This window comes from Cajanus cajan, chromosome 11 (assembly GCF_000230855.2).
Source record: "Cajanus cajan strain Asha chromosome 11, NIPB_CcT2T_4, whole genome shotgun sequence".
NCBI classification, from domain to species: domain Eukaryota; kingdom Viridiplantae; phylum Streptophyta; class Magnoliopsida; order Fabales; family Fabaceae; genus Cajanus; species Cajanus cajan.
This window is the reverse complement of record NC_138527.1, coordinates 36290413-36309745: the sequence shown is the minus strand read 5'-3', so window position 1 is coordinate 36309745 and position 19333 is coordinate 36290413. Positions and strand designations below refer to the sequence as shown.

The window sequence follows — 19333 nt, the reverse complement described above, 5'->3', positions numbered from 1 at the left end:
CAATGAATCTCGTAACATGTCTTGACCCTTGACCATAAACTAATTAAGGTTTTTCTTTACACACATTTCTTCAGGATCAATGAATCAGGTCCCATGTTCAAGTATTAGCTGACCTCTCGGACTCTTCTTGGGAGACACTGGTAGTGTTTTGGATTACCCCGTTCATCCATAAAAGAAAAAGAAAATAATATTTTTATTTTAGGAAAAAAAAGAAAGGTTTACGTGAATATGTCAAACTATAAAGACATAAAGTTACCTCGGTTAAGTAAAATCATGTAAAAGAAACCTCTTATTAGGGACGATCTCGGTCTCCCCCTCATTTTTTTTCCTCTTAAAAAAATTAACATATAGTTTAATTAATTTTTTTTCATATAAAAGAGATAAGATCAAGTAACTTGGTAAAATTAATTATACTTTTAATTACAGTATGTAAAAGACTAAATTTTATTATTATAAATATTAAATTATGTGATATTATCTTGGGGATTATATATAAAATTTAAACATTTATAGATGGTAAATTAATAAAATATATTTACTTACATTTTAAATAACATTTCACATGCTAAAATAATATTATGACGTGAAAAATCAATTAAATTTTAAATTATATGAAACATTATAAAATTTACTATTTGTAAAATATTTTTAAATATGTAATTTTATAAAGTTTAGCACTTATTAATTAATTTTATTCCATAAAAAATACGTTGCCTTATAATTTTTAAATAATATAATTATACATCGCTAGACAAGATTACTAAACAAAAAGTCAATGACATGTTGGTAATCTTCGAATCAAACATCACTATCTACTTAGTAATTAACCAAAACTAAGTAGTATTCAATTTAACTTAGAACTTTACTTGTCAAATTGAGTGTTAGTAGAGATTTATTAGAGAAAATTCACTTTTAACGCCATAAATTTCTTTTAAGTAAGTATGTCTACGAAAATAAAATTTTAAAGATCGTAAAGGATGTTAAATTTACATTATGAGAAATGGAAGTTTGGAAGAATCTTGAACTAGTTGGGCTAATACAAGTTAGTTTTTTGTGCTAAGTTTGATTATAGATGGAAATTGTGATCACAACTAAACATATTATGTAATCGTAGTCGATCACATGTTACTTAGGGCTATTTATTACCCACGATTTTGAATGATCAAATTAATATGCTGATGTTTATATTTTGCATGTATACAGTACGATCAAAACAAGATTTTGGTTGAAGTCATTGTTCACACAATAGAACAATGTTATGAAGTTTATAGCATTAATTGTAAATTTGAGCAGCTCGTGGATTAATGTTAATAAATAGCACTAAATTTGAACCGAATATAGTCTGGTTTCCTGTCTCACTCACAATTATGTGAAGAATCAATCATATTTATCTCTGCCTTGCCCACATGCCTACATTGTAGTTCTCATCTTGTTTTTGCTGTCATTTACTATTGGATTTGGATAATCAATAAGTATCATTTTCCTCTCCGTCGTTGACAGCCTTAGACATTTTACATTGCCATTACTCATTACTGCATAACTGATGATACTATCAATGGGAGCAAGAGCAACGTACCCATATCTCACAAATGATAAATCAAACGCCGTGGCAGAGAAAGTTATAAAAGGAGTGTTCCTAACAATTGCAATTAAAACATGTATGAGTATGAACCATAAAGTATATGGATTTAAAATTGTTTATATTGTTAACTCGTTATTTCAGAAACAGCACCTAGGCAGCTTTGTAATACATGATTATTCAACTAAGAACCAATAGAGTTCTAATTAATACTAAAAAAAATAGACAAAAACACAGAAAAATGAATATTCTTTTCCATGTGAATCTGCACCCCCAAGAAGGAACAAATTACATGCATGTCATGACTGGCAAGAAAGTCACACTGGAAATGAGAACTAAAAGAAAGAAGAATACAACAACAACAAACCTTAACTCACTAGGTGAGGTTAGGTATATAGATCACACAAGGCTCGGTTAAAAATCAATAACAAAATGAAGATAAAAAAAAAAAAAAAAAAGATGAGGTTGATCCATATTGCAACTGAAGTATCCATTTTTTAGAAGGCTTGAGGTGGATATGGAGGCCAGTAAAGATGCAGACCAATCTTGTAGACAACCGTAGAACCCTTGAGATTAATTGGAGAAGAGGTAACATAGCCTTGCACAAACAAGAAATCTTTGGTGCCTCCAACAACTGGATGATCTGAACGCTTCATGTTATTTGTGCCTCCAACGATGGAAATAGAGCCCTTGCGATCCTTCAGACGTAGAGTTAGCTTCACAACTGAAATGCTGCTAAGTCCATCAAGACCAGAAGTGATGGAAGTTCCTTCTGCAGTTCCAAGCTGTTTGGAGGATCTGTTTGCTTTGGCAGTTAAAGGGTCTTGAAACACAAAAAGGGTACCAAAAGGGGTCGTGGTAGCAGTGGTTTCTGCTCCTCCTTCAACGCCATTCACTATGACATATCCTGTTTTGTTTATGGTTTCATGCTGGAACAATGACATGTGAAGAGATTTGTGGCGGGGGGGAGCGGGGCGGCGGTGACGACGGTGGTGGTGGTGGTGATGAGAGTCACAAGTGGCCTCAAATGGGATTATGGCTAAAACCAAAAGTAGCATAGCAAGAGCATAGTTATGCAATGCAAACGCCATATTGTTACTTAGCTATGTTTTGATCAGAAAATTAAGAGGGGGTTATCTCAGTATATGCATGACACAAGAGTACTCGTTTTATGCTATATATAGTGTGAAAAGTTAGTTTGCAGACTTCAAAGCCGTGTGGTGCATGCATGGCAGCTATTGCCATCAATGAAAACGATCGATGGCTAAGTCATTAATTAATGGTCGTTTTTCTTTATCCATATAGAAACCTATACATCAAACACTGTATAACTTTCATTATTTTTCTCATATTTCTCTTTTTTGTATTATATTGCCTCTCATTTTTACACTTCTTTTTAATTAAAGAAAAAGTTTACCTAAATTGATCTCGAGAATTTATTAAGATTAGAAGTTTAAAAAATATCCTTTAAATTATTCATTAACAACGTTAGAACAGACACTAAAAAGTAGTCTAAAATTATTAAGTGTCTATAATCTCAATCAATTATTACATGTTTTTTAATTAAAAATCATGTAATACAAAATTATTTAATAATTTATCTTTCGAAGATCACTCGGCCACAAATTGAATTCATGTATCTCACCAAAATTAGGACAAGTCTCAAAAGTTTCAAGACTAAAAAGAAACACTTAAAAAACATTTACAATCATAAATTACTTAGTAACAATATCATTATATTAATATGGACAACTTTTACGAACTAACCTTTAATGTTAACTAGTATGTGTTCTTTTTGGTTCCGAATTTCTGATGTATACAAAATAAAATTTGGGTGAACCATGGAAGACCTTTTAACTGTAGCATGTGTGTGTGTGTCCAGAAACAATGTAGAAAGAGTCAAATTGCATTTTGATGTTCCCTTTGTTGGGGAGCAATTAAGAGCGTATGATTATATCTGTCTTTGTTTGCCTTTTTTTTTTTAATTGTAAAGTGAACTTAGGTAAGATGCGTCTTTCAAAACAGAGCAGTCACGTAATTAGTTGAGTGGTAAGTGGAACATGCCATTCTATTATAATTATTGTTTGCCAACAAAACAGAAAATTCAGTTCAATTTTAATATTTTTCTCTTATCAAAGAAAAAGGGCTAGGTGATTCTACCGAGTGAACATTAGCCACCTTTCAGACCAAATGGGGTAAGTATCAAGGATTTACTTTTTGCACTGTCCTTTTTTGCTATTTGAACCACCTTTTCACATTATTTTCTAATTTTAATCTGGAAACTATATTTCATACGTTCAAGAGTTTTGATTCCAGGAGAGTATTTAAAATTTAAAACAACTTCCGAAATTTTAATTTCAAAATGTATTTAACACTTTTGAAAAATTGATTTTGGACGATGATTTCTAAATCATCCAATCCGGAATTGAATCTTCGAAAAGTAATTACACATTTCTACATTAAATTTTTAAAATAATATAAAAAAGTGATATGACTAGAAAAAGAAAAAGGATGCTACAAAAATAATCCCGAATAATAACTAGATTCTGTCTTCGATTGCAGTCCAGTAAACAAAGCCAATCTTTCAGTTTAAAAAAAAAAAAAAAAAAAAAAAAAACTGGCGGTTCAAGAAAGCCCAGAGACCTATGTGTGGAATGTGAAATTACTAAAGTTGGGCCTATGCGTTGGCCATAGTTGGTTTGATTTTGTTTCCACAGATCTTGATTTTTACACCTCTTTGTTCTTAATCTTTCCACCCCCATTTTTGTATTTTTGAAAGAATAATAACACATATACAATATAATTGTATAACAACAACTTATGTGTTTATCTCTTTCAATCACTTTATTTATTTATTATCAATAAATTTTTTTAATAGTAATGATAAAAAAATAAATTAAAAAAGTGATATTGTATAATATTTATTATAAATGTATCATTACCTTTTATGAAAGAGTTATAATACTAAATATTTTCTTACTTCTCAATAATGTGACTAATTCAACCAAAATAGAAAATAAATAATAGATAAAAGTTGTTAAATGTTTGTCGAAATTTTCTATACAACTAACTAAACATACAACTGACCCCAAAGACCATATATCACAAAAATTATGATTGAAATTCAAGTAATTCAACACACATGCTTCAAAAAAAAAAAAATAATTCAACACACACAAAAAAATTCAAGTAACTCATTGTATTAGTATATATGAAAAGAATTACATGTATTTATAGAATAGGAAACTAAAACTAAGCTAGAATGAGACAATGGTACACCTACTCAAATATAACAAATTAATCCTCAAGCAGTAACATATCTAACTACTTACACTAACTGTAAATCAAGTTAGTTATACACTGAACTTTGGATTCAGACTAGTTTGCTAGCTACACATGTTGATGCAACATCTTTGTCATATTCAACCAAGTTTTTTTGACTATTGGAAATTGTGCAAAGTTAGTGCAATGTTTCTTGAATTACTTCCTTTTATCTTTGATAGCCTGGATGCATTCCAATGTCTCGACAACATCTTTCATATGAGGACGTTTTCTATGATTACGTTCAAGGCATTTTAGAGTAAGTTGTGCCATTTTCCATGCTTCTTTAGCTGAATACTGACCCTCTATCCTCTCATCCACAATGCTTTTCAACTTTCTTTTATTAGAGAGAGAAGGCTTTGCCCATTCAACTAGGTTCTGTTGCTCTATGGGCCGATTTTTATCAAGTGCACGCAAACCTGTCAGCATTTCAAGTAGCACTACACCAAAACCATACACATCACTCTTCACATACAAGTGTCCTGTTGAATCATGACACAATCCAAAGCCATGTTACAAACAAAAAGATCACAGTGTTTCAACAAATAGTATCTTCACATTGCATCAATTTGTTGATGATTAATTACCTGTTGCAATGTATTCTGGAGCAGCATAGCCATATGTGCCCATGATCCGAGTAGTCACATGTGAATTTCCCGCAGAAGGGCCCAATTTGGCCAAGCCAAAATCTGAGATTTTTGCATTGTAATCCTACAAAACACAAATTGTGGATTCCCTATTAGTATAGAATCTCTTGTAATTTTTATAGTTTTTTCAGTCCAACAAGAAGGGTACATCATTTGTTTTAGCCTCTATTTCTCACGATAAGGGAGAAGGTTAGACAAAAATGAAAGTGAGAAAGTATGCAAAAATAACATGCCTCATCAAGTAGTATATTTGATGCTTTGAAATCTCTGTATATGATTTGTTTTTCTGAGGTATGTAAGAAAGCCAAGCCACGAGCAGCACCAATAACTATTTTCAGTCGAGTGTTCCAAGAGAGTGGTTCTGTATTAGTATTTCCTAAAAGGAAACAAAAACAAAGTTAATGAGCTAAATTGGTCAAATCAAGTCACGGGGACCATGACCAACAGTTTTTTCTCTCTTATTTATGTAATTTAATTGCCATAAGCTCTTACTTCTAAAAAGGTGATTCTCCAAGCTTCCCTTTGGCATGAACTCGTACACAAGAAGAAATTCAACATCGTCACAACAATAGCCCAAAAGCTTGACCAGGTTTGGATGAGAAATCCTTCCTAAAAAATTGATTTCTGACTGCATTTTCATGTAAAAGAGAGTAACATATTACAAAGTCATGATAGCTAGCTAGGTTGGAATTTATGCAAAAAAACATGATACTGTTTGATCAATGGATATGGATGGTGGTTAGACTTTGCGATTAAAGACAATGAAGAACATTACAATATTATTCAAGAAAAAAAACTTGTTAATTTTTTTAATGTAAAAATAAAAAATTTAATTATTCCTATGAGTAAAATTATTAACATGATAAATCCAACTTGGGAAAAGAAGTTCAAAATATTTTTAAAATATATAAATATATTAATTTTATTATTGACCATGTATCATCTTTCCAAGTAGATATATTAAGAAACAAAAATTTACATTTTCTTTTTATCTTTAACCATTATCTGACAGTAATTAATAAAATCATTTTAAATAATTAAAATATTTATAAATATATGTTAATTGTTTATTTATTAATCAATACCTCAAAGACCAAAACTTACTATTTTTTTTTTGCTGTCAAACAATGCTGATCAAGATCAACCACGGAATAAGAAGATATGCCTAATGTTTATTAATCAATACCTCAGATTTGTTCAAAAAAAATTAAACACTACCTCAAAACTCGAGTATTTGTTTTTTAAGATTTAGGTCATGTTTGTATAAATTATTTAATAAAAATGTATATTTATACGAGATTAAAATACGAAGATAAAATAATGAGTTTTTTAAAATTAAAATTAATTATGTAATACTTTTTTTTTGAAAATTTAAATAAAATAAATATAGAAATTAATTTTAACTTAGAAAAAAAAACTCAATTAATTTCATTTTTTTAAAAAAATTTTCTTATAAATATTTATAATGAAGTTTATCCATCCAAAAAGTATCTTTGCTGTCAACCATTCCTCAACAGGTGTGATCCATGATCCCAAATACATTAATTAATAGTATTTAAGTATATATTAATAGTTATAACATTGTTTATGAAACACAGTGTGCGATTAACAAAATACTAAAAAAAAAGGTTGGAAATTAAACTAACCTGCCACTCTCGAAAGCCTTGAAAACTTTGAGGATTCAATTTCTTAACAGCAACCACCATTCCAGATCCAGCTTTGGTGGGTGTTAGTCTCTTCTCATGCAACCATCCTTTGCACACTTTCCCGAAACCACCTTCTCCCAGCAATGAATCCGACCTGAAACTCTTCGTTGCAGCTTTCAGATCCGCAAAATTGAACACCTTCAAGTTTTGCATTTCCTCACTCGGAAACACAGTGCCATTAACACTATTGCTTTCAACATGCACACTCTCCAAGGACTCACGTGCTGACCCACCTGCAAACCAATTCATTTTCTCAATCATATGGGAATACTGAAATCTAACCTTGTTGTCATCAAAAGAAATGTGTTTCAGAATGTTATAATATTTGTAACAAATAAAAGAACCCATAAATTGTTGCTTCTTTTTTTGGAATAAAAGACGCTCCTTTATGACTTGCCTGATTTAGAAGGTGTTTGGTGGGAAGCGAGCGAAGCAAGACAGAGACCCATGTTAAGTTTTTAGTGTAAACTAAAGAGGATGAATAGGAAACAAAAATGGGTGCTTAGCACTTAGCAGCAATTAATGAAGATGTTCTTCTGTTGAGGATCTGCAGAAAGACGACAGAAGTACTATTGCTAGCTACATAACATGGGTCGTTTTCGTTACTGTTTATGTTTATGTTTGATTGTTGCTATTTATAGTGAGCTTTGCCGTGTTTGCTTCGCGTTTCATTTCACATTCCTCTTATTTATTTATTCTTATTAGAAAGTTTAAGTATTGATTCTCACCTAATCTTAAGGTATGTCAGAGAGTTTTACACAGGAAAATATTTTATCTATGCATAATGACTCAGTTACATAAATGAATTTAGCAAAATGGTAGCACACAAATAAAATATATTAGCAACCGATACAATTCCATCGCAAAATAAATCCAATCAATTCCACTCACTTTTTAACCATTTTTTTTTGCAATAATTTGCAACCCACTATCGATGGCTAAAAACTTTAAATGTCTCATTTGGTCCGCTTAATTCATTGTTAAATTGGTTGCAAATTAATTAATTTTGGCTGCTAATTTCAGTTGCTAATTGATATTTTTCTTGTAATGGAGATCCAATGATTGAGCTAAAACTTTTTGAAGTATAGGTGCAGTCTTTCCATCCATTGTGAATGCACGTGATAAAATAATGATTGTACTCGGTTCGTTGACATAAAATAAGTCAAGTTTAATTTAGGCAAAAAGATCAGTATATAATTTCTTTTGATCAGCCCAATAGTTGTAGACGTAAATTCAGTAGGTTTCTTAATTGGTGGAACTAATAGGAGCAACAGGAACTCTGAATTCAATATTTATTCCATCGTATAATTTATGAATTATATTAAATTTTAATATTTGAATTGTTGAATTGAAAATTTTTGATATATAAATTAAGTTTATAAAGTTTTAAAAAATTTAAAGACTATTTGATACCTTATTATTTTATTAATTTAAATTAATGAATAATTATAAAAATATTTTATATATTAATTTAAATTAAATTAGTAAAGTATTAAATAATTTTTAATTTTTTTAAAAATTTGTCTACTTAATCTATACATTCAAAATGTTTAATTCAATAGATATATGGATCATTGACATTTGATGAGTTATTGAATTGAATAAACTTACTCTTGAAGTAAATATATATATATATATATATATATATATATATATATATATATATATGAAGAGAGTTTAAATGATATTAGTGTAATTTTTATTAAATATTATATCGCTCAATAATTTTATATTAAATGTAAATTTTATAAATTCAACTGTTAGGTTGAAAATTCTTTATATTTAAGTCTTATATACAAAATTTTATATTATTTCAAGATGATTTGATACTTTATTTTTATAAAATAAAATTGACTTAATATATACATTTTAAAATATAAATATTTTGATTACTTTTAAGTTATTATTTAATTTTAACAAAATTTGATATAAATATTTATAAAGTAATATAAAGTTATAATTTGACGGTTGAATTTATAAAATTTACATTTAATATAAAATATTATTAAACAGTGTAATACTTAATAAAAATTACACTGATATTATTTGAATTCTCATCTATATATATATATATATATATATTATGGATCTACTGTACGTTCTACGAAACAAAGGTAATACTTTTTGAACAAATTTGTATAGAAAGTACAACTAGTACCATTCACGCGTATACCTGTCTCAGTGTTCTTACTAGAGAAATGCTAAAATAATTATAATTGAGAAGAAGGTTCGAGGATGAACCCTCTTTTAATTTGCCTCAATTAACTTGCATGCATGTTTTCAACGAGGGAATTTAAAAACTAAATCTTTTCATATTATATTCAATTTGCACGCTCAACAGTCACTGGGACCCAAAAAAGAACACCATAAATAACTACAAACTTTTAACATATATAGGACTTCTTTATTATCTGGCCTTTTATACTGTTTTTATTCCAGATATTGCCTGTGAAATCCACAAAAGAGTTTTTTTTTTTTTTTTTAGGGGAGAACATTTGGAGAGGAAAAGGGAAGATAGAAATGAAATGTATTACCATAATTAATCAAACATGATCATTCACAATTAATTTATATCCAATAATATTTTACCTAATTGAAGGTATAAAAAGACTAATTGAATTATGCTCTATATTTTCCATCTTGTTTAGAACATGACTCTTCTCATTTCTCAACAATAAATAACAAATATAGCTAGCTAGCTAAGGTATAAAGTTTTTTTACATTTTCAGCTAATTTTAAATAATGTATGACATGTTTGTAGATTTTTATATTAAAAACAATTATGAATCTAAGTCACATGGACATTCGAACATATATATAAAATGGTCAAAATTTAATGTGCTGTGCTACTGAAGTTTGGACTGCCTTTAAATGGCTATTTAAGATTTAATAGCTTATTTACTACTTAGTATCTATAATAAAAGTTTTATAGGCATGAACAGTAAATGATGAATATACTTGTACAAGATTGTCATGAGTGCTCTCTTAACATGGATGGTTTCATGTTTCAACAATTTCTTCATAACTGACATGCAACAGTGGAAGTTTATTTGCTTGTGCGTGGATTTGAAGATCTAGAAATTCATTAAATCATATATAATGGCTTGTTTATATATTGAGGAGGGATAAAAGACTAATTATTTTTGATAAAACTATCCTACTCAATAATGATTCAATAATGATAGTGTATGTTAAATTTTAACGATTAAATAATTAAATTAAAGAAATTTAATATATAAATTAAATTTACAGATTTTTAAAAAAATTAAAAATTATATAATATTTTATTATATAAATTTAAATTAATGTATAAAATATTCTTATAATTACTTATCAATTTGAATTAACAAAACGAAGTATTAAATAATTTTTTAAATTTTTAAAAATTTGTAGACTTGATTTATTCATTAAGAACTTTTAATTAATGATTTGATCGTTGAAATTTAACATATACTATAAATTATTAAATGGAATAACTTTATCAAGAATTTTTCTTGATGTCATTTGATTCTTCCTCTTATATACTTTTTTAGTTTTCTTAAACATAAAAATCTTGAAAGATATGTCTAACAAAACATATATATATATATATATATATATATATATATATATATATATATAAAATATAATCTTTAAATAAAATCTAACATTTCATTAATTATCCTTATTTCTCACAAAAACAATAATTCTCATTTTGATTGTACATCTTTCCTCTAACACATTTTTACGTATAGTGACATATCAAGTAAAACTCTTCTTGTCATGAAAAATAAAAATTATGAATTTGGTTCATACAATGTACATTTATAGTCAAAATTAAAATTAATTAGTCGTTAAATCATCAACATAAACCAATAAAAAATTATGAATTTGGTTCATACAATATACATTTATAAGTTATTTGACGGTGACATAAACCAATAAAAAAAACTCTTTATTTTTCTTTTACACTTGCACATTAATTACAAAATAATTTCCTACTTCCAAACAGTGACGGATCCAAAAATTTTAAATAGTGGGGGCAATATTTATTCATATATTTGTAATATTAAAAATTTTACATATAACTTTTAAAAGTATAAAAATATATCATAATTATTTTTTTTATAAGTTTTTATATCTACGATTACGATTAATGATGAAAATAAATTAGGTCAAATTAGGTTATATTATAATTTAATAAGGTTTGAACCTAACTTTTTTTAAAAATACATGTTTTAAATATGACTTATTTATCTGTCATAGATATTTTTCAAATGTTTAGTTAGAATTACAATCCTTAAACCTACTTTATAATAATTTAATATTAATAAAAACATAAAACTAAATATATTAAATTGTATAAAAATTAAGCTTAATTTATTTATGATATAAATATATTTTTAATATCTAATATAAATTTTAAAATGATAATTTATTTTAAAACATATTTTCTAATAAATTATAAATAGAACATAAATATTATAATATTTTCTATTTTGATTTTTTTTAATCAACATCTTACAAATTTTACTATTTTAATTTTTTTTAATCAATATATACAATAAATAGAAAGCAGAAAAGGTAAACGTACATATTACAAATTTTATTTTATTAAAAATTAATTTTTTTAATATATTACATTATATATGTGAGAATTAATATATATATATATATAGATAATATAATAATTAAACTTTAAAAAAAAATTATTTTGTTATTAAAGAATACTCTTTATCATATATGAGAACTAATTTTTTTCAAAAGTTTGACAAATATAAAATAAATTAACAATTTTTTTAAATTTATATTTTATACTAAATATATATATATATTATTAAAATTAGAATATAATTTTTTTTAAATATATATTTTTTAAATAAAAAAATATATGTATATATATTGCCCCACTCTTGTCTAAGTAGATCCGTACCTGCTTCCAAATAATGTAATTATTTTAACATGAATAGAAAGAAAAATAAAATTATAAAGCTGTCAAACATTTATCCCTGCAACTAACAATTTTTTTTATTTTAAGAATACATCTATATATTATGTGTTGGATCATGTTACAATTCAACACAAGTTTCATATATTGACAACAATATGTTCCTAAACATTACTTGGCGCGGCGAACATAAGGATGATAATTGGCTATTGCAAATTGAGCTTCGTTGCAAACTTACGTCTCTTGCATTCCTTTCTTCTAACATCGATAGCTTGGATGCTTTCCAATGTCTCCACAACATCTTTCATATGAGGACGTGGTTTAGGGTTATTTTCAAGGCACTTTAAAATAAGTTGTGCTGTTTTAAATGCTGCTTTGGTTGAATATTGACCCTCTATTTTCTCATCCATAATGTGTTTCAAGTTTGCTTTATCTGAGAGAGAAAGCTTAATCCATTCAACTAGATTCTCCTGTCCTGTGGGACGGGTTCTATCAAGTGCACGCAATCCGGTCAGCATTTCAAGCAGCACCACACCAAAACCATACACATCACTCTTGATATACAGGTGGCCTGTTGAATTAATCATGACACAATCCAAAGTCATGTAAGATCAAAGTGTTTCAACAACTAGTATCTTCAAAAAGCATCAATTTGTGTGATGATTAATTACCTGTTGCAATGTATTCCGGAGCAGCATAGCCATGTGTGCCCATAATTCTAGTTGTCACATGTGAATCTCCTATAGGTGGCCCTAATTTGGCCAGACCAAAATCCGAAATTTTTGGGTTATAATCCTACAAAGGACAAACATCGTCATTGTATTAAGCTTTTGAGAAGTTCGTATGATCCTTCATGAAATTCATTTTGAATTACTTATTATATTAATTTTTTTTTACAAAATACCCATAATTATTTTAAGGTTTAAATATTGTTTTGGTTTTTATAGTTTTAAGAACTCTAACTTCGGTTCTTATAATTAAAGCATTTTATTTTAATTTTGAAACATACTATTTTTCAATTTTTTTAGTTCTATAATTTTATAAATTTTATATTTTAATCCTTATAACAATAAGTGTTAAGACTAATAGAACACATAAATAATATATAAAGATTAAAAAGTAAAATTCATAATATTATAGAGACTAAAATAGCATTTTTTTGATACAACTAAAGAGCATTTAAATTTTATTTTAATTTTTTATGACTAAATAAATAATTATAAATGTGATAGATTAATATTTCGACTCTCTCACGAAGATAGATAAAATATTACTAGCTCAAATTAATCAATAAATCATTATGTGAATAAAACTGAACTCAATTTATTTAAATAAATTTTTTGAAGTTGGAATTATGTAAGTAAAAAATATGTGAATATCGACATAAAATTTCTATAAAAATGATTGATCTATTTGTGATTATAAGGTCATTATAAGGTCCTAGTCATCATTTGTGATTATAAGGTAAAAGGTAGAATATATAAGACAAACATATATAAAAGAGACTAAGTAGGCAAAAATAACATACCTCATCAAGTAATATGTTGGCTGCTTTGAAATCTCTATATATTATTTGTTTTTCTGAGGTATGTAAGAAAGCCAAACCACGAGCAGCACCAGTAGCTATTTTGAGTCGGGTGTCCCAAGAAAGTGGTTCTACATTAGTATTTCCTAATAGAAAACAAAAACAAACAAAATTAATGAGCTAAAACTCAAATCAAATCCATGAGCAACAAGTTTCTATTAATTGTCTTTAGTTTCATACTCCAAAATAGATGATTCTCCAGGCTTCCCTTTGGCATGAATTCATACACAAGGAGAAATTCAGCATCTTCACAACAATAACCCAAAAGCTTGACCAGGTTTGGATGAGAAATCATTCCTAAAAAGTTAATTTCGGACTGCATTATCATATAAACAGAAAAAGATATTAGAAATATAAAAAAATAAAAAGTAAATAAAAAAACTTGCATTTTAATAAAAAAAAAAAAAATATATATATATATATATATATATATATTCATCACTTAAAATAGGCCCCGAAAATTAAGGTTCCATCAAGAAAGTATTAACAATTTTGTTGAGTGGAGTGATATATATGGATAAGAAAAAGAAAAAGAAAAAGAAAAAAGTACCTGCCATTCTCGAAGACCCTGCGTGCTTTGGGATTTGAGTTTCTTAACAGCGACCATCATTCCAGAACCTGCTTTGGTTGGTGTGAGCGTCTTGGCATCCAACCACCCTTTGTACACTTTCCCGAAACCACCTTCTCCCAGCAATGCTTCCGACCTGAAACTCTTGGTCGCCGCTTTCAAATCCGCGAAAGTGAACTCCTTCAAGTGGCGCGTTTCCACGCCCGGAAAAACAACACTGTTGCCACTGCTTTCTTCCACGCTCCCCAAGGATGTTGCCGCACGCGCTGAACCTACAAATTAACGAATCAGGTTAGTTGATTCTCCCAAATCCCACTCTTGTACACAGTACTTGCTTGATATGCACTTGCCTGAATGGTGGGGAAGGAGAGAAGCGAAGCACTGACCCATGTTGGAGAATAGCGAAGAAATTAAGAATGTTGCGGAAAGACACAAGAACTTGGTATCTTATTTATCTTATGTGTTTGACTGCTCATCTTTATAGTCTCGTTTGCGGTGCCGTGTTGCAACTTGCAATCGCGTTCCCATTTCACATCACCCTTTTCTACGCACGCCCAGCGTTCAAAACTAAATATGCCACGTGCTCTATTTTCAATCTCTACAATGAATAATAGACTTTCCTTGTAATGTTTAAATTTGCGTTTTGGAGACAAATTGGTTTGTCTCATAAGTAAATTTGCTATAGTATTTAGTCCAAATAAATCACTGAACCAACTTTGAGAAAAAAATCAACCAAAAAGAATCGAATAACTGATCCAAAACGACCAAAATTGATTATCAACGGATCAATGACAAATGTATAACATGACCTTTTTTTTATTTTTCTTAAAAAGGAAATTTTCGACTAGAATTTTTATTTTAAATATAAACTTGTTATTTTTATCTGACATTGTTGTGTATTATTGGAACTCAAATATAAATATTATGATATATTTTGTTTAGATATTTGTAAAACCTCTAAATTAGTGTTTAGTGATATAAAATTATGTTTCTTTAATATTAGTTTAATTATATATTACTCAATCATTATTATTATTTTAACACTAGTTTAACTACAATTAAATTTATTATTATCTTGATTGGCTTAATGACCGGAGGATAATTTTAAAAGCATCCATATAAATCCAATTTTTCTTTATTCTCACATTATTCATCTTTTCAATGTTACCTATGAATGTATAGTATTTGGTTTGTTATTTTTTATTTTTAAATTTTATTTTTTTCCCCTCATTGTTACATATCTAATGTGGCACCGGTGAAAATCTGGTATAGATGAATTCGTCATAAATAAGAAATTAGTATGTGCAGATTTGGATGAAAAACGTCATTGTGTTTGTTCCCTTCAAGTTTTAAATACAGAAACTCTCGTTGTTTAGTTTTTGAATCTCAGATAAAGAAGTTTGTGAATACAAAGTTAAATGATGAGGATTCTCAATGATCAATGAGAAAGAATCTTAAATCTTAATCCTTAATTTTAACTAATTTGTATCTTTTAACTAATTTAGGGAGCTAGAGGATCACTTAGTATGAGAATTTTTTGCGATCAGTGGTATTAGCTTTCTAATATTATTAATATCAATCTCTTTTTTGACTGCTATTAATATCAATTAATCTATCTTTGGTTAATTTTAAGTAACTAAAAGTGAAAAAAAAAATACAAAAATATAATTAAATTTTTCAAATTTTTTTACTTTATATTACTTAAAATAGTTATAAAATGTGATGATAATATTTTATATGATTCTCTTACAATATTACATCTTTTATATTTATGGTGTTCTTTCTCAACTACAACTTTATTTGCCTCTACTTGAGCAAAGTGGATATTTTATTATTGCATCGCCATGATCATCCTCTCCATGGCATGGTTGATCTAATCATACTGTGACAACCATCTTCTACAACAATCAATAATTTCCTTAAGTAACACTCTCAACAAACAATAATAACCACAACATAACATATACAACTTACAACCATACAACAGAAGCTCAACAAGTCCACTCTCACAAAGTGTCCCTAAAAAACTTGATCGACTCTTATACCATAAAAGTATAACAACATGATAGGTCACTCTACACTTACTATAGTATAACTACTACTACAAAGTGGAAAGGTAAAACAACATACAATTAGCCTAGGATTATCATGCATATTGTTATACGTATAAAGAAGAAAGATAAAAACATATCATGTATGCATATACAATATATACAAAACATACCAAGTATATACATAACTCTACTCGTCGGTCAAACGACTGTACAATGACCTAGTCACCACTAAAAGGCATCACAATAGGACTCATCTATCCGCATGACTCTTCGCCAACTAATCAAGTAATCTCACTAATCATGCCCTACTCTCATACCAAATTACAGTTCTAACTATATAAGAAAAATGCAAGGTAAGTTTGTGAAAAAAAATCAACATGCAAGCATAACATCAATGTCAACATGGATAACATAAACAACATAATCAATCTTAACATTCAACTTCAACTTGTTACCAATAATACTCATACATCTTACAACATAAAACAACTTAAACAACTTCATCTCATCAACATGGTTATCATACAACAATGTACAACTAATGCATCATCACGTATATCAACTAAGGAAATCTTTTACAACAGAGGTGAACAATTTAAGTAGCTAAACACTACCTTTCCATAACATTTGACCTATTAGTCAGGTTAAGTATAAACAACTTCAGCTCTCATAGAGATCCTATTTATTGACTGCACATTATTATTAGTGTTGTCGTTGTTGTAGTAATTGTATGTAACATAAAAATTAATTGATTATGTATAAATTTCATGTTATGAAGAACTAGAAAATAATAACGCCGTTTATTTAAACCTTTTTCTTTTGCTTTAAATTTTTAATAATTTTTTACTCTTTATTTTATTTATTATCTAAAAAACACTTAAAATACTTTTCTGCTTATTTAATTAAGAAACAAATTTTGGGCCCTTTGCTTAATTTTTTCATAAAAAATGCTTATTTTAATAAAATGAATAATTTTATGCTTTTTAGTAAGATTGTTTAAGCTGCAGTTTTTTTTTCCTTTTAAGAAACAAATTCTATCTATTTCTTAAAAGAAATAATATTTTAGAAGTTTTTTTTTTCTCAAAAAAAATGAAACGCTTTTTGTATAAACGTTGTTTTCAGTTTTAGAAAAAACTGATCTTGTATCTACTTCTTAGAAGAAAAAAAATATCTCTAAATTTTTTTTTTTTTAAAACAAGTTGATCCAATATGATGCAATAAAACTAAAGTTCAAACTAATTTGGAAGTGGAGTAATATACACAAAATTTAAAGTTTAAATTCTGGTGTTAATTTTTATAGATAAAAAAAATTACTAACAAACTTTCTAAAAATGTTGATTAAAAAGTTAAAAGTAATAAAATATTTATTTATAAAAATATATTAAATATTTTAAAATAAATAAATTTTGATAAAAATATATTTAATCCACCTTGGTTAAAACAAAAATCCTAATATCTATAATCTATATACAGTGACTAATAATTTTACATAGATACAGGTCGGTACATTATTAAAAATAAAGTAATGTCTTCAATAACGATTTTATATCAAAGTGATGGATAAATCCAAATCTTTAATTATAGAAAACAAATGAAAAACCGTATATTAACAACTTTGAGTTTAGCAAGAGTATGCACACGTGTCATTCTGGCATTATATGTGCATTCTACGAAACAACGTAAGATAAATAGGAGTAATTTTTGTACAGAAAACAACAACCTTTGACGCGTATCCCTGTGTCCGAGTACTATTTATATTCTTATTCTTGAATAATGCTACAATTATGAAGTACTACCAGAGAAGAAGGTGCAGTGCTCATAATGTTGGAAAGTCAGCGAGTGAGTTCCAATCCAACGGGGCAAAATCAAATTTCTTTTCATTAAGGAACTTATCTTATTGGTACGATGAATACTCTCACTGGTCCCAACACATTTTCTGGATAGAATTTCTATTTATTATCTGGCCCATCGTTTTCTTCTTATATAGTCTTGGTGTTTGATGGTGAAATCCACAAAGGTCTTTTTCTACAGGGAGATAGAAAAAGGAATGCAATGATGTAGTACAAAAAATGTAACTCTCATGATTTATTTATATCTAATAATTTAACGAATTCAACGCGTTGAAAAAGACCAAGTGAATTGTGCTCTATTTTTTATCTTGCTTAGAATATGCTTCTTCTTATGAGTTATCTATCACTCTTTAATAATCTAAAAGTTAATTTAAGAGTTTATATTTTTTTATACAAAAAAATCCATTGTTAATTTCAGCTGTTAAAATAATGATTCATCAATGAAAATCATATCTCACAAGTCTAAATTAGTTTTTAGTTGTCTCATGTCCATGAAAAAATAATAATAAATGTTATTTGATAATTTTATTAAAACTTATTTTATATTAGATAATATTCAACTTTTTCTTGCTAGTTCAAATTTATTAAAAATTACACAATTTTGTATGTCTCACTTAATTGGATTTACTCATGATTTTATAATTTTTTAATAAATTTAATCTAGGTTGTCAAAAAAAGAAATTTAGTCTTTTTACTAGAGACTAGATCCTCTCTAGTAAAAAATAATTAACATGACCAAGTGTTATGATCTCATTGTTTATTCTTTAAATTTCAATTTCTTTTGCTATATATTTAAATTTCAATTTTAAAATAAAAGTATATTATATTATTATATTAATAAATTTTATTGAAGAATTAAAATCATGTGTGTTAGCCACCTAACTTATCAAATACTTTCAATTTAATCAATTAACTTATCAGCTTCAAACTTTTCAACTTTTAACTTATAATTTATAAACTTTCTTCTAATTTATAAATTTTTGGCTAACTTATAAACCAGTGAACAAAGCAAAACGTTCGCGTGACATCAACGTAAAGTTTTTTTCTAAATGAAGAAATTTACTAGCAACGTGGTCCAGAAAAAGTTGACTAGAAG

General features: G+C 27.6%; 3 protein-coding genes across 4 annotated transcripts; all 3 read right to left on the bottom strand.

Moving 5' to 3' along the window:
* Nucleotides 1-1812: 1812 nt before the first annotated feature.
* Nucleotides 1813-2743, bottom strand: LOC109801651 (dirigent protein 2). The gene has a single exon (XM_020362768.3). The coding sequence runs from the start codon at nt 2668-2670 to the stop codon at nt 2077-2079; it is 594 nt and encodes a 197-aa protein (XP_020218357.1). The 5' UTR covers nt 2671-2743; the 3' UTR covers nt 1813-2076.
* Nucleotides 2744-4763: 2020 nt separating this feature from the next.
* LOC109801051 (putative serine/threonine-protein kinase PIX13) lies at nt 4764-7872 on the bottom strand. Of its 2 annotated transcripts, XM_020362021.3 has the most exons (6): nt 7651-7872; nt 7194-7486; nt 6040-6175; nt 5781-5923; nt 5488-5611; nt 4764-5382 (listed from the first exon to the last, which is right to left on the bottom strand). In XM_020362021.3, the coding sequence occupies exons 1-6, from the start codon at nt 7700-7702 to the stop codon at nt 5060-5062; spliced, it is 1071 nt and encodes a 356-aa protein (XP_020217610.3). In that variant the 5' UTR covers nt 7703-7872; the 3' UTR covers nt 4764-5059. The 2 variants fall into 2 exon arrangements, with proteins under 2 accessions (XP_020217610.3, XP_029127559.1); XM_029271726.2 differs by lacking the exons at nt 7194-7486; nt 7651-7872 and having other exon boundaries at nt 6040-7186.
* A 4323-nt stretch (nt 7873-12195) lies between these two features.
* Nucleotides 12196-14800, bottom strand: LOC109799876 (putative serine/threonine-protein kinase PIX13). The gene is made up of 6 exons (XM_020360522.3): nt 14684-14800; nt 14316-14605; nt 13946-14081; nt 13709-13851; nt 12852-12975; nt 12196-12751 (listed from the first exon to the last, which is right to left on the bottom strand). The coding sequence occupies exons 1-6, from the start codon at nt 14721-14723 to the stop codon at nt 12387-12389; spliced, it is 1098 nt and encodes a 365-aa protein (XP_020216111.1). The 5' UTR covers nt 14724-14800; the 3' UTR covers nt 12196-12386.
* Between the last annotated feature and the right edge of the window lie 4533 nt (nt 14801-19333).